Source organism: Aquarana catesbeiana, linkage group LG09 (genome assembly GCF_042186555.1).
Source record: "Aquarana catesbeiana isolate 2022-GZ linkage group LG09, ASM4218655v1, whole genome shotgun sequence".
Lineage (NCBI taxonomy): Eukaryota > Metazoa > Chordata > Amphibia > Anura > Ranidae > Aquarana > Aquarana catesbeiana.
Genome location: NC_133332.1, coordinates 201079798 through 201101458, shown reverse-complemented (window position 1 = coordinate 201101458; position 21661 = coordinate 201079798). Strand labels below are relative to the sequence as shown.

Genomic DNA, 21661 nt, shown 5'->3' with positions numbered 1-21661 from the left:
GGAGAAAAAAAATATAATCTCCTTTTTCCTTGCAAAGCAGTGTCATAGTGTGCTAGTATACATTGCATACTAGCACATTTATGAGAGACTTGCCTTAAAACTAAACACTCCAGTGCTGCGCTGTCACCGCTGAGAGGGCTTCCATCTTTCCCTGGTCTTCCTTCCAGGTTTGCGGCCTCCGGCTACATGAGTTGCCGGGAGCGCGATGATGTCATTTACGGCATGGGCTCTGAAGGTCCAGCACTGTATGCCATGCAGGAGATTCTGCATCCAATTATGTGTGAGCCTTTGTCCCATGGATCTTGTGTTCTAGTAGCTTAAGGCCTCATGCGTGCGCACTGGGTGATTGTTGGGCTCTTCTGAATGCCCTTTGCTTTTGGCAGGAGAAAAAAATGTGTAAAAAGTTGTGCCTACAGCCCCATTTTGCAAAAGCATTTAGGCAAATTAGTGTTAAGCTTTTTAACGTTCACTCATTCCATTGGCCAGAATATGAATTTATTCTTGCCATTAAAATGAACAGTCGAGTGCTGAACGCGCCTAAACGTTGAGGCGTGTTTTTTGTTTTTCTGTCTCTAAACACCTGTGTGCCCATGTACACATAGGCTAACATGGAGTGATGTTTAGAGACAGAAAAGAAAGTCAGCACCCTGAAAAGTGACCTTTGACACCCAGTGTGCATGAGGATGGTTTTTATCTACACCTATGTGTGTGAGTATCCAAATGGGGACCATCTAACATGATCACAATGCTCTCATTTTTTCATAGCTTTTTAAAAAAAAAAAAAAAAAAATCAGCCGCACTTCAAACTTAAGAGATAAATTTGAAATGCGCCTGATAAATTTTTTTTTTTAATTTTTTTTCTTGCCATATCTCTGATGGAGAGTGGAGATGGGCTATATGTCAGGGCTGGGCTCAGCCCCTCCTTCTCTGAGCTGGTCGCTCAGCTGTCGGTTAATTGCCAGCTCCTATCTTTCTACAGTTACTCACCTGTTGCTGATATCCTGCTCGTCAGTCCTGCCTTCTTAAGCCGTTCAGCCCAGAGGATCTTTGCCTTCGCCATAGTCTCTGTGATGTTGAACATCTCCTGCGTTCGTGCTTAAGACTTGCTTGGTTGAAATCCCTTCTGGCTCCAGATCCTGCTTGCTGTTCCGCTACACTGATCCCTGACTTTCTGGCTTGGCTGACTATCTGTTCCCGTTATCAAACTTTGGCTATGTTTTGACTACGTTTGTTCAATTTACTTTTGTTATTAAACAAGTGTGATTTAACTGTAATTCTGTCTCGGTCTGATTCATGGTTTCTGACAGTAGGCGAAGGCCATGAATTCAGAAAATTCAGTCAATCCACTTGTTGGTAATATTTTTTCCAGATTGGATTAACAGGATCACCGCATGGATCAGTTTGCCATGGCTTTACAAATGCTCCTGAGTCGCACGGCTCACCTGGAATCTCCCACTGTGGATGCTCCGGTACAACCTGTGTTGCAGGCCATCCCTCCTGCTGCTCCAGTCTCTGTGCAGGCACCCGCCTCAAGTATTACCTCTATAAGAGGTATGTCTGGTTCTGCTTCGCTTCCCCAGCGATTTGGGGGCGAGCCAGTCCAATGCAGAGGGTTTTTCAACCAGGTTGAGATATACTTTAGGATGCTGCCCCAGGTGTCTCCCACAGACAGAAGCAAAGTAGGTTTTGTAATATCTTTGTTTTCTGAGAGAGCCTTGGCCTGGGCAAACCCTCTATGGGAGATGCAAAAAAACCTGTTGTCTTGTGTTACCCTGAGTTTGTGGCTTTCTTTTTAAAAGGGTATTTGACATTCCCGCATGCTCCGCTTCTGCTGCCAAGAGCCTCTTGTCCATCAGAGTATGAGAACTGTTGCCGATTATGCCATTGAATTCCGTACTCTGGCAGCAGAGGTTGCTTGGAACAGTGAGGCCCTCATGGCCTTTTTCTCATGGTCTCTCGGATACCATGAAGGATGAGATAACAGCCCGAGATATACCCACTGAGCTGGAGAAGTTGATCACATTTGCCATCCTCATTGACTCCAGATTTGGACTCTCTTTTAAGGAGCGCTTGCGGAAGCCTTCTGTACGTTTGTCTCCAAGCTTTGCAGTCCCACCCTTGTCTCCCTCTCCTCCCATGCCTCCTGGTACCGAGTCGGTCAGTGAAGGTGAACCCATGCACTTGGGTTTCACGCGTCTCTCTGCAGATGAGAGAACCTTTAGGAGGAGGGAGAGATTGTGGCAAGGCAGGTCACTTTTTGAAGTCTTGTCCTACCCGTCCAGGGAATGCCCAAACCTTAAGGTCCTGTCACAGACAGACCTTAGGTGGCATTGTTTCGTCCCCAGTTTTCCAGAAGGATAAGCCCCTGGTTTCGGTTACCCTTTCTTGGGGTGAGTCGTCCGTCGAGATACAAGCTCTAATCGACTCTGGGGCTGCAGGCCTGTTCACTGATGCTGCCTTTGTATCGAAGCACTGGATTCCGCTGCAGCTGCGTGACACTCCACTTGCCATTGAGGCTCTTGACGGGAGACCTTTACAGCCTGCCCATGTGAGTCATGAGACTGTTCCGTTGTCCATGGCCATAGGGGCTCTTCACCATGAGATAATCCAATTCCTAGTAATTTCCTCTAAGTTCTCCTGGTTATTGGTTATCCTTGGTTACAGAGGCACAACCCCTCTTTTGATTGTCTCCACGCTGAGGTTCTCTCCTGGTTGCCACAGTAAGACATGCTTCCAGAAGGTAGTCAAGGTCCTGTGCACCTCTTCACTCTCCTCCCTGCTGGAGGAGTACCTCGATTTTTAGCAATGTCTTTGACAAGGGTCAAGCCAGTAGTTTGCCTCCACACTGGTCGTATGATTGCGTAATTGAACTTCAACCTGGTGCCATACCCCCTTGTGGCCGGGTTTACCCTTTTGTCGGTCTAGGAGGATAAGGCCATGGTTTAGTATGTTGCAGACGCACTTTCTTGAGGTTTCATCTGCAAATCCTCCGTCTCCTGCTGGTGCTAGTTTCTTCTTTGTGAAGAAGAGTGGTGAACTGGGACCTTGCATTGATTTATAGGGGTCTCAATTTCACGATTAAGAATGCCTATCCAATTCTGTTGATTACGGAGTTATTTGGCCGCCTTAAGGGAGCAACTGTTTTCACGAAGCTTGATTTGAGGGGCATACAATCTTGTGAGGATTAAGGAGGGCGACGAGTTTTTTTTTCCCCATACCAGAACCAGCCATTATGAGTACCTTGTAACGCCTTTTGTAACGTCCTGGCAGTTTTCCAGGAATTTATTAACCATGTCCTCCCAAGATTTGTTGCAGTTGTGTGGTGGTTTATCTCGATGATATCCTCATATTTTCCAAGTCCCTGGAGAGCCCAGATGTTTGTCGTGTGCTTCAGAAACTAAGATCAGTCTCTATTGTAAATTGGTAGAAGTGCACATTCCATCGTGAACAGGTTAAATCCCTGGGCTATGTCATTTCCACTGCTAGTTTTTCGATGGCTCCAGAGAAACTTTCAGCAGTCCTATAGTGGCCCCGATCCATGGGTTTATGTCCTCTGCAGCGTTTTCTGGGCTTTGCCAACTATTATCGGAAGTTTATTCATAACTTCTCGTCTCTGGTAAAGCCCCTGACTGATATGACCAGAAAGGACGTTAACCCACAGAGTTGGTCTCCGGGGTCCGTTAAGGCCTTTGAGAGTGTCAAGGCTGCCTTTTTGTTTCTGCTCCTGTATTGGCACATCCTGATCCTATGTTACCTGTTATCCTTGAGGTTGATGCTTCTGAGACTGGTGTTGGCGCCCTTCTGTCTCAACATCCTACCTCCTGAGAGCGCTATGCATCCTTGTGGCTACATTTCCAAGAAATTGTCCCCTGCGGAGTACAATTACGAGATTGGTGACAGAGAGCTGTTGGCGATTATTTTGGCCCTGAAAGAAAGGAGACATCTCCTCGAAGGTACCACTGTGCCGGTTCTCATTCTTACTGACCATAAGAATCTCACATTCTTGTCTGAGGCTAAACACCTCTCTCCCAGAAGGGCGCGATGGACTCTTTTCTTGTCAAGTTTCAATTAAATTTGTCTCATTTTTACCCAGTCCGAAGACTGTAAGGGCTGACGCTTTTGTCACGACAATTTTCCTCCACTTCCAAGGTGGAGTCAGCTCCGGTTCCTGTGCTTCCTCCTGACTGTATTCTGGCTACTGTTCGCACCACTCTCACTTCTCCTTTGGGTGACAAAAGTCTTGTTGTTCGGGTCCATGCTCCTCCTGAGAAACCTTATAACAGCTGCTTTGTCCCAGAGAGTCTCCATACTGCCGTGCTCCAGACTTTCCTTTCTCCCAAGGCTGCTGGCCAGCCTGGGAAGAATCAACAGTTTTGGTCCATTTCCCAACAATTCTGGTGGCCTAGTCTATGTGCTGATGTAGCCGCCTTTGTAGCTGCTTGTTCCGTGTGTGCTCAGAGTAAGACTCCATGACACCTTCCAGTGGGCCTCCTACAACCCATACCCAATGGAGGGAGGCCCTGGACCCACCTGTCTATGGATTTCATTGTGGAGTTACCCAACTCCCAGGGCAACACAGTTATCCTTATGGTGGTTGACTGGTTCTCAAAAATGCCCCATTGTATTCCACTTAAGAAGTTGCCCACTTCTTCTAAGGAACTGGCTTCCATTTTTGCTTGGGAGATCTTTCGCTTTACATGGGCTACCCAAGGTGATTGTCACGGACAGGGATAGTCAGTTTGTTCTGGTTCTGGCGAGCCTTTAGTGCACAGTTGGGAATTCGGCTTGCTTTCTCCTCTGCGTATCACCCGCAGTCTAATGGGGCCGCGGAATGAGCTAGTCAGTCCTTGGAGCTTCCCGATTTGTCCCCGTTTATGGCGAACTATGGTTTCCAACCTTCCTTCCATGTTGCCTGACCCTCTTCTTTCCTCCTTCTTTTTTTTTTTTTTTTTTTTTTTTTTTTTTTTTTTTGTTCTGCAGAGTATTCCTGCGTTAGAGGAGCATCTCCATGGTCTTTTTGTTCCACTTGGGCACAAGTCCAGGTGGCTGTGGGACATGCTAATGATGGGTACAGACTCCATGCTGACCGCAGGCACCTGCCTGTGTCTTCCTACCAGGTTTGGGACAGGGTCTGGCTGTCATCACGCAACCTCCGACTTTGTTTCCTTTCAAGTTTGCACCTCAGTTTATTGGGCCTTTTCCGTATTCTTCGCAGGATTAACCCAGTGGCTTAGGCATTAGACCTTCTTTCTAATATAGGTATCTCAAATGTATTTCATATCTCCTTATTGAAGGAGACAATTACCTTTTTGGCCTGCAACCGCTTTACCACCTCGTTGCCATGTCCTCACCCTGTACAGGTTGAGAACCATGAGGAGTATGAAGTACAGTCCATTGTTGACTCCAGGTGCATTGGAAGGGCTACGGTCTGGAGGAATGCTCTTGGGTCTCATCCTCGGACGTACATGCCCCATTCCTCCTCCCGTGATTTCCATAGACGTTTTCCCTTCAAGCCTGGTGCTCCTCTGAGGGGGTACTGTCAGGGCTGGGCTCAGCATCTCCTTCTCTGAGCTGACCGCTCAGCTGTCGGCTGATTGCCAGCTCCTATCTCTCCAGTGACTCGCCTGTTGCTGATATCCTTCTCATCAGTCCTGCCTACTTAAGCCGTCCAGCCCAGAGGATCTTTGCCTTCGCCATAGTCTGTGATGTTGACCATCTCCTTGCTTGGCTGACATCTCTTCTGGCTCCAGATCCTGCTTGCTGTTCCACTACACTGATCCCTGACAGTTCGCACTGGAGACCACAATCATCTGACATGCGAATTGGGTGCGGGAAAACCTGTCTTCAATTCACTATAGTGTGAACCCAGCCTGAAGTTAGAACTGCATATATAATAATAATAATAATAATTATTATTATTATTATTATTATTATTATTATTATTATTTTCTTTTCTGCAAAGCTGGCAATCGGATTGTCCATTTTTGTACTTCTTCTATTCTGCATGAGGAGAGGGAAATGCAGAGAATCGTTTCTTTGGACACTAAGAGCAATATTTTAAATTGGGTAGTTTCTAAGGAATTGGTGATGGGTGGGGTGTCTGCTTCCGAAGAAAAAAAAAAAAAAAATAGGAGACAGGACACCAGAATTCTGCATCTCATTTGGTTCATTTATTGGCAATCGTTGTGGGGCTACAATTAATCTGCCACAGTAGCCTTGGGCCCTGACAAAATGGACTGCAATTCATCGAACTTTGGACGGAAACTCTCTTCTTGTTTGCACCCATATTCATGATCAAGACTCCTCCCCCTCCTCTCTCCTCCCCCTCCTCTCTCTCCTCCCCCCTCCTCTCTCCTCCCCCCTCCTCTCTCCTCCCCCCTCCTCTCTCCTCCCCCCTCCTCTCTCCTCTCCTCTCCTCTCCCCTCCTCTCTCCTCTCCCCTCCTCTCCCCTCCTCTCTCCTCTCCCCTCCTCTCTCCTCTCCCCTCCTCTCTCCTCTCCTCTCCTCTCCCCTCCTCTCTCCTCTCCTCTCCCCTCCTCTCCCCTCCTCTCCCCTCCTCTCCCCTCCTCTCCCCTCCTCTCTCCTCCTCTCCCCTCCTCTCTCCTCTCCTCTCCCCTCCTCTCCCCTCCTCTCCCCTCCTCTCTCCTCCTCTCCCCTCCTCTCTCCTCTCCTCTCCCCTCCTCTCCCTCCTCTCTCCTCCTCTCTCCTCCTCTCCCCTCTCCCCTCCTCTCTCCTCTCCCCTCCTCTCTCCTCTCCCCTCCTCTCTCCCCTCCTCTCTCCTCTCCTCTCCCCTCCTCTCTCCCCTCCTCTCCCCTCCTCTCTCCTCCTCTCCCCTCCTCTCTCCTCTCCTCTCCTCTCCTCTCCCCTCCTCTCCCCTCCTCTCTCCTCCTCTCCCCTCCTCTCTCCTCCTCTCTCCTCTCCCCTCCTCTCTCCTCTCCCCTCCTCTCTCCTCTCCCCTCCTCTCTCCTCTCCTCTCCCCTCTCCTCTCCTCTCCTCTCCTCTCCTCTCCTCTCCTCTCCCCTCCTCTCTCCTCTCCTCTCCTCTCCCCTCCTCTCTCCTCTCCTCTCCTCTCCCCTCCTCTCTCCTCTCCTCTCCCCTCCTCTCCCCTCCTCTCTCCTCCTCTCCCCTCCTCTCTCCTCCTCTCCCCTCTCCCCTCCTCTCTCCTCTCCCCTCCTCTCTCCTCTCCTCTCCCCTCCTCTCTCCTCTCCTCTCCCCTCCTCTCTCCTCCTCTCCCCTCTCCCCTCCTCTCTCCTCTCCCCTCCTCTCTCCTCTCCTCTCCCCTCCTCTCTCCTCTCCTCTCCCCTCCTCTCTCCTCCTCTCCCCTCTCTCCTCCTCTCTCCTCTCCCCTCCTCTCTCCTCTCCTCTCCCCTCCTCTCCCCTCCTCTCCCCTCCTCTCCCCTCCTCTCTCCTCTCCTCTCCTCTCCTCTCCCCTCCTCTCCCCTCCTCTCCCCTCTCCCCTCCTCTCTCCTCTCCCCTCCTCTCTCCTCTCCTCTCCCCTCCTCTCTCCTCTCCTCCTCTCCCCTCCTCTCCCTCCTCCCCCCCTCCTCTCTCCTCCCCCCTCCTCTCTCCTCCCCCCTCCTCTCTCCTCTCCTCTCCTCTCCCCTCCTCTCCCTCTCCCCTCCTCTCCCCTCCTCTCTCCTCTCCCCTCCTCTCTCCTCTCCCCTCCTCTCTCCTCTCCTCTCCTCTCCTCTCCCCTCCTCTCTCCTCTCCTCTCCCCTCCTCTCCCCTCCTCTCCCCTCCTCTCCCCTCCTCTCCCCTCCTCTCCCCTCCTCTCTCCTCCTCTCCCTCCTCTCTCCTCTCCTCTCCCCTCCTCTCCCCTCCTCTCTCCTCCTCTCTCCTCCTCTCCCCTCTCCCCTCCTCTCTCCTCTCCCCTCCTCTCTCCTCTCCCCTCCTCTCTCCTCTCCCCTCCTCTCTCCTCCTCTCTCCCCTCCTCTCTCCCCTCCTCTCCCCTCCTCTCTCCTCCTCTCTCCTCTCCTCTCCTCTCCTCTCCCCTCCTCTCCCCTCCTCTCTCCTCCTCTCCCCTCCTCTCTCCTCCTCTCTCCTCTCCCCTCCTCTCTCCTCTCCCCTCCTCTCTCCTCTCCCCTCCTCTCTCCTCTCCTCTCCCCTCTCCTCTCCTCTCCTCTCCTCTCCTCTCCTCTCCTCTCCCCTCCTCTCTCCTCTCCTCTCCTCTCCCCTCCTCTCTCCTCTCCTCTCCTCTCCCCTCCTCTCTCCTCTCCTCTCCCTCCTCTCCCCTCCTCTCTCCTCCTCTCCCCTCCTCTCTCCTCCTCTCCCCTCTCCCCTCCTCTCTCCTCTCCCCTCCTCTCTCCTCTCCTCTCCCCTCCTCTCTCCTCTCCTCTCCCCTCCTCTCTCCTCCTCTCCCCTCTCCCCTCCTCTCTCCTCTCCCCTCCTCTCTCCTCTCCTCTCCCCTCCTCTCTCCTCTCCTCTCCCCTCCTCTCTCCTCCTCTCCCCTCTCTCCTCCTCTCTCCTCTCCCTCCTCTCTCCTCTCCTCTCCCTCCTCTCCCCTCCTCTCCCCTCCTCTCTCCTCCTCTCCCCTCCTCTCTTCCTCTCCTCTCCTCTCCTCTCCCCTCCTCTCCCCTCCTCTCCCCTCTCCCCTCCTCTCTCCTCTCCCCTCCTCTCTCCTCTCCTCTCCCCTCCTCTCTCCTCTCCTCTCCCTCCTCTCCCCTCCTCTCCCTCCTCTCTCCTCCTCTCCTCCTCTCCTCTCCTCTCCTCTCCCATCCTCTCCCCTCCTCTCTCCTCCTCTCCCTCCCTCTCCCCTCCTCTCTCCTCTCCCCTCCTCTCTCCTCTCCCCTCCTCTCTCCTCTCCTCTCCTCTCCCCTCCTCTCTCCTCTCCTCTCCTCTCCCCTCCTCTCTCCTCTCCTCTCCTCTCCCCTCCTCTCTCCTCTCCTCTCCTCTCCCCTCCTCTCTCCTCTCCCCTCCTCTCTCCTCTCCCCCTCTCCTCTTCTCTTGTAATCCTTGAGGACCCTGGTAAGACTCAACAAAACCTATAGGTGTGGTGGGGTTTTTTTTTCCCAATTTTATTAAAGGTGTACATTTTTATTTAAAACTTATTCTGGCTTTCTGTTGGGCCATGTCAATATCTTGGCGGGTAGATGGGTGCTGGCTGCCTTACATCATAATAATATTATATATTTTTTTTTTTTTTTTTTTTTTTTTCCAGCATTGTCTCCACTTTAAAGCTGCGTTCTCTGCCACAAAAAACATCTCATTTATTTGTCAATAGAGCCAGGCCCACAGGAATAAACGGATCTGTCTGCTAATATCTACGCTCACTGAGCTGTGTTGATATTTCGGGAGCTCCGCTGTGTGTACTGGGTGTCTGACGTCAGAAAAAGTTATTACACTGAACTGTCTGTATTAGTCCTGCTGCTCTGTGATGGGGCATGGATAATTCAAAATTCATGACACTGGTGTAAATGTAGGATGTGCTGCTCATCCTACATTTGTTGCCTTTCATTTTTGATCTTGTAGGCCTGATTGGTCACATGGAAGACAGCAGTCTCATTAGCACCCATGACAACAGGCCAGTTGCTGGGTTAAGATATGAGCTGCTATGTGAGTCAGGATTAATAAAACACGAAAATTTTCTGTGTTTATAGCTCTTGATTAGGGAGTATTGCTGATTTGAGTGCCAAAGGTTGTGCCGAGCTCCATTGATGGATTTGGCCCCCTTTTTAAATTGTTCCTAGCTTGTAGACTATTGTTTGTGACTGAAATTGTGCTTTATGTGGGTAGTTTTGCTATCTCATATCAGATCTTTTTTTTTTTAAAAGGGGGGGGGGGGGTGGGGGGGGGGAGAGAGACAAGACAACCTAGGATTGAGTACCTCATACTGAAAACAGGAACATAAAGCAAAATTGAGACTCCCTTCAGACATCTCTGTTCCTAAACCACAGAGTAATGACTTTGACCTGATAGCTTGGTTTAGGCCGAAACCAAAACGTGAAAGACTTAGACTATATATTTTTGGACATTACAGGATTGTATAGGTGTTGAGTAGATTTCCTCTGGGATGTTGACTTTTAAACATATGGTTTCCATAAATTGTTTACACGACGGTCTGAAAGCATTTGTGGTTTTATTGAGCAGTGCGGCTCAGCTGGAGAATGTGAGTCGCGGTATGAGCAGGCGGATCAGCATTCAGCGAGGTTGGGGGAACGTAAACCTATTTTATTCAGGAATCACATTTTGCTTGCTTTGTGATTTTGGCATCATAGCCACATTCATCAATGACCTTACTTCTTAAAACCCCACCCCCCCCCCCCCTGTTTGTGCTGTTTTTTTTTTTTTTTTTTCCTACGCATAAGCCAGCAGCCCCCTTTGGTCTGATTTGAAATAAAATTGTATAATCTATAGGCCGGAGTCTGTTTTATGGCACACAAAAATGTACCGATCAGTTTATTTTAGAAAAACTGCAGAAGACTTTTCAGTGGTGTCCCTCTTGCTTGTCAAGTTTATGTGCTGAAATATAAATTTCTGTTCTGGTATGTGGCCACGTCTCCTTTCCCAGTAGTGTTAGGTCTTATGGAGCTTTTCATCATTATTATTTTAGAAATCAGTCCTGTTGCTGGCAGGTCGGTAATATTCAGGTGAGTTGTTGACTCTGGGGCAGGTTGGGCGCAGACATCTGTACTGCTAACAGTTTCATATAGAACTACCTTACTGTTATGGTGGCACTATGTTCCCTAGAGGGGTGAATGGTTCTTTCGTAAATAAGGTTCTGCCACCTGCGTCTGGTTAGTTCTAAGTAGACGTTGCTATGTCCTCAGCTGCCATAAAATACAATAGGAGAGATTTTATATTCTTACACAGGCTGTCTTTTCTTTTTTCTTCTGTCATTTCAGCGGCCCCCATACTTTGCGTGAATAACGTGAAAGCAGCATGGAGATCAGGAGATTGAACTTTCTTTGGGCTTCACTGGCTGCATGCTGCTTTTAGATGCATAACTCACATTATGGAGGCCATAGACAGGCACTTGTGGCCTAAAGCTAAATTTCCATTTAGTCCAGTTACAGTGGCAAGAAATTGTAAACCCCTTTAGTTTAACCCAGTGGACTGCATGGGGGGAGGAGGAGGAGATCTGTATTAACTGATCTCCGCCTCTGAACTTTTGTTTTCCCCCCCCCAGAACAAACTGGTCAGCGCTCTTAGCCATTGGCTGAGAGCACTGATCGGATGATGATCAGCAGACCTTTCTTGGTCATGTCCCTTCGACAGAAGTTGGACTGGCTGCTGTACACGGTAATCTTAATGTTTTGAGTGTCCTTCCCCCTTTTTTTTTTTTTTTTTTTTATCAAAGTAGTTCTAAGCCCCACCTACAAACTAATTTCATTAACTGGACTCCAGGTGTGCAAACTAGACGTCAAATTGGGTCGGGACCCCCTCTGGGGTCGAATGACGATTTGCCAGGGGTCGCCGAATCCTGGGCTGTTCCTGAAGCCCAAGCTGCTCTCCCAGCCTTTTCGCGGCCGCCCAGCAGGGCTGTCCCTGGAGCCCATGGCCGCCCATTCAGTTCATGGCATGGCTGAGGGTCAGAAACTAGAGGTCAGCTGACTAGTGAGGAATGTGAAGTGGGAGGGGCTGGAGGAGACCCTATCTCCTGATTTAGGCATAAGTGTCACTGCTACGAGACACTACAAAGTCGGAGACACAGTGAAGCCGGAGACACAGTGAGTAACACTGTGAGTAACATTTGTGATTATAGTTGCCATTAAAAGTCCCCACTACAGTTCTCAGATCAGCAGATGACCTTGAACAAGAGCACCTATGTTGGCTGATCAGAACCCACCAAGGATTAAGAGAAGGAATTAAAATAGAGAATACATGGAAGGGAGAGGAAAAGAGGGGGAGGAACAAAGAAAAAGGGAGAGAAAGAATAAGAGAACAAGAAAAAACGGCATAGAGAGAGATAAAAGGGAAAGAAAGGAGAACAAAGAGAGAGAGTTGTACATCCTAAAATGTACCATAAGGGGTTTTAATGCTGTACGAGTGGAAGGGACTCAGGGAGCGCTAAATGTCCATGGGTTAGGGGTGCAAATTACTTGTCTTGCCTTGGGTGCTGACTACCCACGCTATGAAAATAATTTTACTGTTAGGGGTCCCCACAACTTGGGAAATTTTATCAAGGGTTCGCGGAGCTAGAAAGGTTGAGAACCACTGGTCTATGGGTTCACTTATTTTTCCTCCAGCTCTGTGAATGTTTTTAGGGTGTGTTCAAAAAGGACACAAGAATTTGGAATGAACTTTGGTTTTGATTTGAAGATCTCCATCCAGATAAAGCCCTGGTGGAATGTGAATGCATGATCCAGTGCTGTAAAGCAGGTGTGCAGACTGTTCAGGGACCATATATGGAATTTATAAAATATTGCGTTCTCTTGGCATGAGAAATGTGGCTAGGACTGCTGACAATGTGCTCATTGTGTGCTTGGAAATCTTCTATTGTGTTCATCTCTCTACATAAAATGTTTCGTTGGGTGGCTGCAGCCTTGTGACTAGCCTGATAAAACAGAGCGTTCCCTGTGGCGATCAGACTTTACATATCTACTATTCCAAAGTTCAATTTAGTGATGTAAATAGGGTGTGAGAAGTAGTTTTAGGGCATTGTAGACTGTAGAACAGTCTTTACTGTGTTGGGAATTGTATCGCTCTGGGGTGACAAATCTGACAGGTGGGAATCAAGGAAAAGTGATACACTGCCACAATGGTTTCTTTATAGTGTGGAAGATGAAACTGTGAGTGTCCTGGTGCTGAGAGATATTTGGCAGCAGATTTCTTGATTTGCTCATTTTACTTAGACCCCTTTCACACTGAGGCGCTTTTCAGGCGTTTAGCGCAAAAAAAGGTGCCTGTAAAGTGCCTCCCCAGTGTGAAAGCCTGAGCGCTTTCACACTGGGGCGGTACCCTTGCAGGATGGGGAAAAAAAAGTCCTGCAAGCAGCATCTTTGGGGCGGTTTGGGAGCGGCGTATACGCCACTCCCAAACCGCCCTGCCTATTTAAAGTGGATGTAAACCCGAAAATTTTTTTTTTTTTTTTTTTTCATACTGTAGAGTATAAGATTTGCTATCATTTGAGCACAGTCTTGCCACACAGAGTTAATCCATCTCTGAGCAATCCTCTTTTATTGTTCAGTGAGACAATTCTTGACAAACTGAGAAAAACTTTGTCAAATCCTCCCCCTTGCTGTGAGTGACAGGTGATTTACATCTGGTGCACTAGCCTAAGACATGCATTATTTTTTAATTCCCTCCCCCACTCCTTTCTTCAGCAGCTCTGCAAGGATTGGCTGTTCCACACCTCAGCATAATTGGGCATGCTGAAGTCATGTGGTTACTTTCCTGTCTTTTCACTGGATGTTAGAGATCATAGCAGAAGTTCAGTGTTAGAAATACACAGAGAAAATGAATATTGACAAGGGGAGTGTAGAGGTGGGCGGGGAGTCTGACATCATGACTCCACCCACCGAGCTCCAGACAACAGACCCACCCACAGAATCTGCCGTTTTTCAGCTCTCATAACAGATAGAGGGGAGACATTTGACAGGTAAAGATACATGCAGGAGGCATGTATATCCTTATAGATAACCCCTATGGCAGTAGTTTAGAAAGGATGGCATTGGGTTTACATCCACTTTAATGAATGGGCAGCACTGCCGAAGCACCTGAAAAGTGTTTCGGCAGCGCTGCAACATGGGCGCTTTTAACCACTTGTTTAACACCTTGTTTGGGATTAAAAGTTTTCCCGTCTGCAAAGTGGCTCTGCAGTGCGGGTAAAACGAGCAGCGCTTTACCGTGGGGTGGTCTAGGTGTGAAAGGGGTCTGAATGCTGAAAACATTCTGCTTTTTGGAGTATCCAAACTTTTTATAAATCTACAACTGTTTATTTAGTAAATGGTTCCCCTTTCTTGATACTGCTGAGCCCATTTAGGCCCCATTCACACCTGTATGTGAATATTATGTCCCTATTCACTGGCACCTGTTGTACTGCAATTTACATACTGAACGTGACCTAGGGTTGATCAGTTTCTTCTACTCCTATACTGAGCATATGACATGGGTCTGATCCTGGCCTTTCATTTTTATACCGAGCGTCTCATGGGTTTGATCAGGGCCTTCCACAATGTCACTGATTTACTATATGGTTGCCCTCTGTGTCTACGTATCCATGGAAATGCATTTGTGGCCTGTCTAAATTGAATTAGAACACATTTACATCTGTATTTGTTTTAAGATGTTTCCATCACTTAGCATGTTTCCTGTTTTTATTATTTTTTTAATCCCCCTCCCCCCACTTGTCCACTTTGAGAAGTAAATATACAAATTTAGGCTTATTAGTTGGGAAATTCTCTTTGCCAGAAGCGACATCCTCCCTGGGGACTTTTTTTTTTTTTTTTTTTATATATTGAGTTTGGAATATTTATAATTTTTTGGGAGATTGTTGATCTTGGATCTCATCCATTTGTTAAAGCCCAACTCTAGCTTTAGACCGGGAATGGGGGACATAACGCTTTTTAAGGGAAAGCAGGCATAAAAAGTTTTTAATGTGATCTTTCATGCCACTGGGGGATATTTTCTCTTCACTTCCTGTCAGAAAAGCAAATTACAGATAATCTCTTCAGTGGTGACAGATTGCAACACTTTTTTTTTTTTTTTTTTTTTTTTTATGTGCAATGGGGAAGGGTTAGAACCGTTGTCATGTTATGGATTGGCTTCCTTCCCAGTGACATCTGTTCTCATTTTTTTATTCAGGTGTCCCAGAGATGGGGTAAACTGGGTGAAATCAACCCAGTGTAGTCACAGAACATTAACCTGACAGAATTATTGATTTTTGAAAGCTATGTATTTATATATAAAACATTTTTATTTATTTATTTTTTTAAATTTTGTAGTGCCTAAAACGATATTGTGTGAATAGTCTGTGTGCATCCAGCGTCAGGGATTCCTCCTTTACGCCTCTTATGTTCCAAGTAATCATTTGTTTCCTGAGTTGCTTTTTACATGTCAATGTTTCAAAACTACTGGTTGTTGGGATTTAAAGCAGATTTACGCTTCTTCAGCGCTATTCAAAGCTGCCGGTCAGTGCGACTTCTTGTGCGGCTTGCCTAGATCTGAGACTTTAGATGTTTATGCATGTTGCACATGAAATCGCCAAAAATAGCACGGGAAGATGGAGTTACACTGATTTGAGCGTGGTTCCATAGGCACAAATGGGGTGCGACTCGTGATGCGATTTTAAACTGTCAAGTCGCATGCCAAGTCTCGCCGGTGTGAATGGGGGGCTAAACCATTTTCAGTTTCTAAATCTTGACTTGGGTGTGAATAATTCAGGTTCCAGATACTGTAAGCATGTTACTGCTGGAATTAAGCTGGGTTAGATTGGGTTATGATATACATGGGGTGCCTTTTCACAGCATGGTCTCGGAACCCTGCACCTGTGTTTAATTTTGATGTCAAATTTCGATATAGTTTCAGTTAGTCTTTTGACTAAAATGCCATTTGAGTTTTATCCGTATTTTAGTCATCTGAATTTTGTCGTATTTTAGTCGACTAAAATAGTGTTAAAGCGGGGGTCCACCTATCTATTTTTTTTTTTTTTTGAGTTCATTCACAAACTTTTCTTCTCAGCATTACATACTCACATATTGTGTGTAATATGTCCGCCTGTGTCAGATTTCGTCGGAAAGAATAACTTATATTATTCACTGCAGGCGGTTTCCATCTTCATTGTGGGCATTTGAAGCCCACAAGCATTTATTTCCTGGATGTGGTGAATGCTGTGCTCCCAGCATTCACTGCTCGTTCCCGCACATGCTCAGTGGCATCCTGGGAAGCCTGAGACTAGCTCCCAGGAGTCTGTGCGGAGTCTGGGAGAGGCTAGAAACACGCCTACTCCCACGGGAGGAGAACCAGGAAGTGCAAAGAAGAATAGAAAAATAAAAGGTATTTACAGCGATTTAAATTTTTTTTTAAACAGCATGTCAGCATCTAGGCAAGGAAGAGAATACATACAGATATTGTTCAAAATTTGGGTGGAACACCGCTTTAACTTTGTCAACTACAATACTTTCGTCAACTAAATTTAACGCTTCCCTGCACACAGGATTGTGGGAGTAATCTTCATCCTGTGCAATGGTAGGCGTCCCTATTTAGGACATCTTCACCAAAATAAGTTTGACGTTATTGGCTGTTGCACAGTCGATGCTTTTGTGACGAGTACAGCTGGGTTTATGCATGAAATAGAATAGCTTAATCTTAAGGGCCAGTTCACACCATAGAAATGCAGTCCGGATGATTTCCAGGTGCTTTTCTGCATGCGTGTTTTTGATGCAGTCCAGTCCCCTTTTTTTTTTTTTTTTTTTCCTTAACCTTAAATAAGGATAAGTGTGTTGCAGTGCATTTAGGTGCGTTCCAGTGCATTTTTGAGTTTTACAGCGTTCCAGAAAAAATGCAGCATGTTCTACTTACTTTCTTCTTCCTTCTTTCTTCTTCCTTCTTTCTTTCCTTCTTTCTTTCCTTCTTTCTTCTTTCTTCTTTCTTTCCTTCTTTCTTCTTTCTTCCTTCTTTCTTCCTTCTTCTTTTTCCATTGAAAACCACATAACCTACTTTCCATGCGTTTTTGATGCAGAAAAAAAAAAGCACTCGACTGCATGTGGTGTGAACTGACCCTAAAGCTAAAGTTTTTAGTAAAATTGTGTGTGCGTGTAAATATAATTTTTTTTTTTTTTTTTTTTTTTTTTTTAATTTTTGCTACACAAACATAACTTCTCTGCACTAAAGGGTCCTCCTCACAGCACTGATCTTCTAACGTCAGCTGCTGCAAGTGTGGAGAATTGCACCACTTGCTGCCGCGTCCCCCCCCCCCCCCCCAACTCCTCCATTATTAGAACTTGGAGTGCTCATTACAAGAGTTCTGAATGGAGAGGGGAAGAATTAGAACTCCTGTCAGACTCGCTCACGTGCTTTTCCTGTTCTGATGACAAGTTTCACTTTAGTGGACAAAGACAGGAGTAAAAATCTGTCAGGGGTTCTAGCCACCCTCCACTCTACTAAAGCCTTTATTTATGTCTGTGTAGCTGTCAGAGTTGAGCTGTTATCCTCGCTGGTAAAAAAAAAAAAAAAAAATTCTTAAGTGAGGGAAGGTCTCTCTACAACAGAACTCTGGGTAGCAGTAAAAAAGACAGTTTTAGCTTGACTTCAAATTTAAAGCTGATATCCAAGTAAAACAAAAATCTTTCCATGCAGTGGGGTTGCCTCTGCATTGATGGGGTTAAATGCTCATAAAGGTCTAGGGGGCCCTGTAAAAACTCGCCTACATTTAACCCTTGCAGTGTGGGGGCAGCCCAGGATCTTTGTGTTCCCTGGAGATGGGCTTTAACTCTTTAAAGTCTGACAGTTCTGAAGACTCCTAAAGGCTGACAGTTCGTTCATTGTCCACTGCCTGACCTTTAGCCCCCATTCACACCGGTGCGACTTGTCATGTGATTTGACAGGTAATACAATTTTTTTTTTTTTTTTTTTTCTTTTTTTGAACTAGCAAAAGTATACTCTGTATTGAAAACCTAACACCTCAACCCAAGATGATTACCGGATTGGTCGGGCTGATAACAATAGTCCAAACAGAGAAATGCTATGGGAGGGGAAAGCTGAAGATGGGGCATTTATTCCTGCTGTGTTAGAAATAACTGTCAGTAGATTGTCGATTTGGCTGTTATTGTTTGTCACAAAGCAAAGATGACACCAACGTGCAAAAAAAAAAAAACAAAACCTTTTGTCACTGTTACCGGATGTTTGTAAAGTGTATTATCCCCCAACAAGGACTTCTGTGTACATAGATTACAGTGTGCATTATGTCTGGGAAGTTCTAGACAGACCTATGGGTAGATCACCTAAACCTTCTGTACCAGAAATGTTTAAAAAAATGCCTTCTGAAGTTGAGGTTTTGTACATGTAGAATGACAGTTTATTTTTTATTTTTTGGTTTGTACATGATCTCTAAACTGAGCAAATTGCATTCATTTCTACCTGGTTATTGCTACGTGATGCAGAATCCAGCAACTCATGTAGATTTGCAGCACACAAAAACTGACATTCTATTCCAATATGTTTTGGGTGTTTTATTTTTCCCCTTTTTTTTGATTTTTGTCAATGTCACCCCAGATCAATAAAACTGTCTTATGCAAAAAAATATTATTTCTGAAATTCTAAAAGATGAATTTGGAGCTTGTGATGAAAAGTGGCCTGTGTGAGACTTGCCAACCAGCTCTGTATTCCTATTTCAGAATATGATTGGGGTCCAAATGAGACATTTATTGGTCAGACTGGAAGATTATTGCGTATGATGTCAGATATCCGCCATAGTGAATCCATTCTTGTTGACATTCAGAGAAATTTCTCTTATCTATGCCAAATATCAGCACTTACTGACTGCATTGTTCTCATTTTTCTGCCTCCATCTGTGCTTTCCCTTCTCTCTAGTCTTCAGCAAGTGTTTATGCTGTTCTGCAAATAAATGGCAACCACTTCCTCTATGCTTTGAAGTCTTAGGCCCCTTTCTCACGGGCGGATAGAATTCAGCTTTTAGCTGCGGATGGATCAAGTTATCTACCGCAGCTAAACTCAGACAATGGTCTAGTTACATGGGGTTTGGCGTGGTTAGAAATTTGACTGTGTCCAGGACCGATTTATTGCAGCTATCTGCACATAACTGCAGATAATCGCAGTGTTCTATTTCTCCTGCGGATAGCAGCAGCAGCAACAAGGAAAGAAAAACGGGAAGCACATAGAAATGGCAAGAATGTTCCGACGCAGCTAAATGCAGCTGCATGTAAATGCAGCTAATCACAATGTACAACTGCAAGTGATTGCTGTGCCTGGAGTCTTTGAATTTCAAAATAACAAAACATGCTTTTAACAGCGGCAGAACAGCCGTCCGTGTGAAAGAGGCCTTATATTCTAACGTCTCCAATCCTGGTTTAAAGAGATACATGGGAAGAAGCCCAAAAAAGCAGTGGCTTTAGAACAAATGGCATGGGAGTACTTGCAGGATGGTAGATGATACTCCTCTGAAGGTAGAGTATTCCTTTAATCAATGTTTGACTGTTGGCTTCTCTGCTCTAAAGGTTTACTATTTGATGGGATTGGCCATGAATGTTGATAGTTAACATGTTTGCATCCCCTATTAATGTCTCTTGGTCCTGCATTGTCTTTCTCTCCAGTCAACAGAAATGGTGGTGGATCACCCAGAGTTTGAGAAGGCCGGGAAAGCACCAGGTCTCCAGGTCTGGAGAATTGAAAAGTTTGATCTGGTGGCCGTCCCACAAAACCATTATGGATCCTTTTTCACTGGAGACGCCTACATTGTTCTGAACACCATAAAGCAGCGGTCAGGGAACCTGCAGTATGACCTGCACTATTGGCTGGGTGAGCAAAACTCTTTGAATAACCTGAGGAGAAAAGTGTGTCATTTTGTGAACTGTAAAAAAAGCAGAAACCTCCAGAGATAGAGATATATATTTTACACATATATATATTTTTTTTTTTTTTTTTAATATAATCTGGAATCAATTACTATTACTATTCTATCGGGCTATAACCCCTATCAGATTTTTTTTTTTTTTTTTTTTTTTTTTTTTCGCCATCTGAAAACAATGAAAGGGATCATACAGTACATACCAGGTAAACAGTCAACTGATCTGTGGTAGCGAGTCCAGCCAGGCTGAAGCCTCCCTTGGAGAGGTAAAGAAACGAGTTGTCTCGCCGTCCTGGACTCTCAGGCGAGCAGGGAAGAGTACACTGTAGCGAATGCTGCGTGATCGCAGAGCCGCCTTAACTTGGTCAAAAGATTTCCTGAGTTTCTGGGTCTCTACCGAATAGTCGGGGAAGATCGTCAACTTCGTGTTTTGGAATCTGAGGTCCCCAACGTTTCTAGAGGCGCGGAGAACTTCGTCTCTATCTCTGAAATTGAGGAGACAGAGAATGAAGGTGCGAGGGGGGGATCCAGGAGGCCCCGGCTTAGGCGGGATGCGGTGCGCCCTCTCCACCGTATAGTAAGGTGACCAGCGGGCCTCGGGTAAAAGGTCACGGAGCATACCCTCTATGAAGGAGGTAGGGTTGTGCCCCCTCCGGTAAACCAACAATGCGAAGGGGGACAGGTGGGCGTCTGAGGAGAGTCCGGCTGCGGTGGGAAGGTCAACCTCTTACCCCCTTTACTATATTTTGCGCTGGAGTTCCTGCGCCTCATTCAAGTGTTGGTGGCCCATATCTAGGCGGTATTCAGCAACTGGCTGTGGGAGCCTGTCCGCAAAGTCAGGGGTGTTCAGACAGTAGGTAGGGTAAAGCTTGTGTCCCCTTAACAGTCCTCCCCCCCTCACCTGCAAATGAATGGCGCAGGAGCTGATCACTTCAGGCCTACACAGGCCCACAGGGATGTTCAGCCCAGCCACCTCACTTCACAACCGGGGTGAGAGGGATGTGGGTGCTCCAGGATCTGTTCCGGTTCCCAGGCAGTTGTTCCCAGCCGTCACAGGGTCTCCTCCACCAGGCCAGCAGGATCCAGCACTCCTCCAAGCAAGCCGACGGCCCTGGAACTCCAGGAAAGACCGGTCTGCGGTCGCGGCCTAGTGAATCGTGGGGGGGGGGGAGGAGGGAGGAAGAGTCCAGGCCCAGAGTGCGGCCTATATTCAGTCCAGGGTCTCCTCTCTCGCCGTGCGGCCCGTGAGGAAAGGCCGCGGCTTCGGCCTGGTCGCCCGTGGTAGGCCGGGAGCGTTTTCATTTTTCCTTTACAGTATTCAGAATTTGTGAAAAAAACCATAGGACCAGTAGAATAAAATGAAGGTGCTACTGATTTTTAAGGCCCCACGGTATTTGCGCAAATGTTTACCATTTGGCAACATTTTCACTAAAAGATGCACTAAAATCATTAGCAGATATAAGCACAGCAAATTTTCCAACATTTCTGCTAAATTCCTACTAAATATAATAGCTTAACCTGTACTGAGTTAATAAATAACAAATATTTTTACTTGCGCCTATTGAGAAATGGTGAAAACCGGACGTACGCAAACGTTTTTTAGAAAATCTGGAGGTTCTCCTTTTCACTTACAGCTTTCAGAATTGTAAAAGAACCCCCCCCCCCCCCAAAACCATACATTTTCTGAAAGCACATGGCCAGTAGAATAAAAAGGTGCTACTGATTTTTAAGGCAGCGCATTATTTGCGGTAATGTCTATCAAAACAATATTTTCGCTAAAAATACACTAAAATCATTAATGGTACACGTAAACACAACATTACAAAATTGCTACTAAAGCATCGTTCACATGTGGCATACTTAAGTGTATGCCCATGGGGGGGCCATGTTTGTCCTCACAGGTGTTCCGTGCATCCCCATACAGGCAGTCCCATTTATGTCAATTGGAATGCAACGGCTGCATAGGCATAGCTGCTGTTCCCAATCTGACATCCTGGTGGGTGTGGGTACATGACCGACCTTGAACGCAGACAGTGTGAGCTCAGGGACATGCATGCGGACCTACATGGATGTAAAATTGGGAACAACGGCTCTGTTCGTGCAGTTGCTGCATCCCAAATGACATCGATGGGACTGTCTGCACAGAAATGCATGGAACACCAATGCATCCCTGTAAAGGTACGCTGTGTATGCCCTGTGT

The 21661-nt window shown here is 46.6% G+C and overlaps 1 protein-coding gene across 3 annotated transcripts in view; it reads left to right on the top strand.

The window, feature by feature from the left end:
* Window positions 1-21661, top strand: part of GSN (gelsolin) — an 82804-nt gene that overhangs the window by 18360 nt on the left and 42783 nt on the right. For all 3 annotated transcript variants that reach the window (XM_073599543.1, XM_073599541.1, XM_073599542.1), the window contains one exon: window positions 19208-19412. In XM_073599543.1, coding sequence (XP_073455644.1) covers window positions 19217-19412 — 196 coding nt within the window. In that variant the 5' untranslated portion in view covers window positions 19208-19216. The remainder of the gene's footprint in view (window positions 1-19207; window positions 19413-21661) is intronic.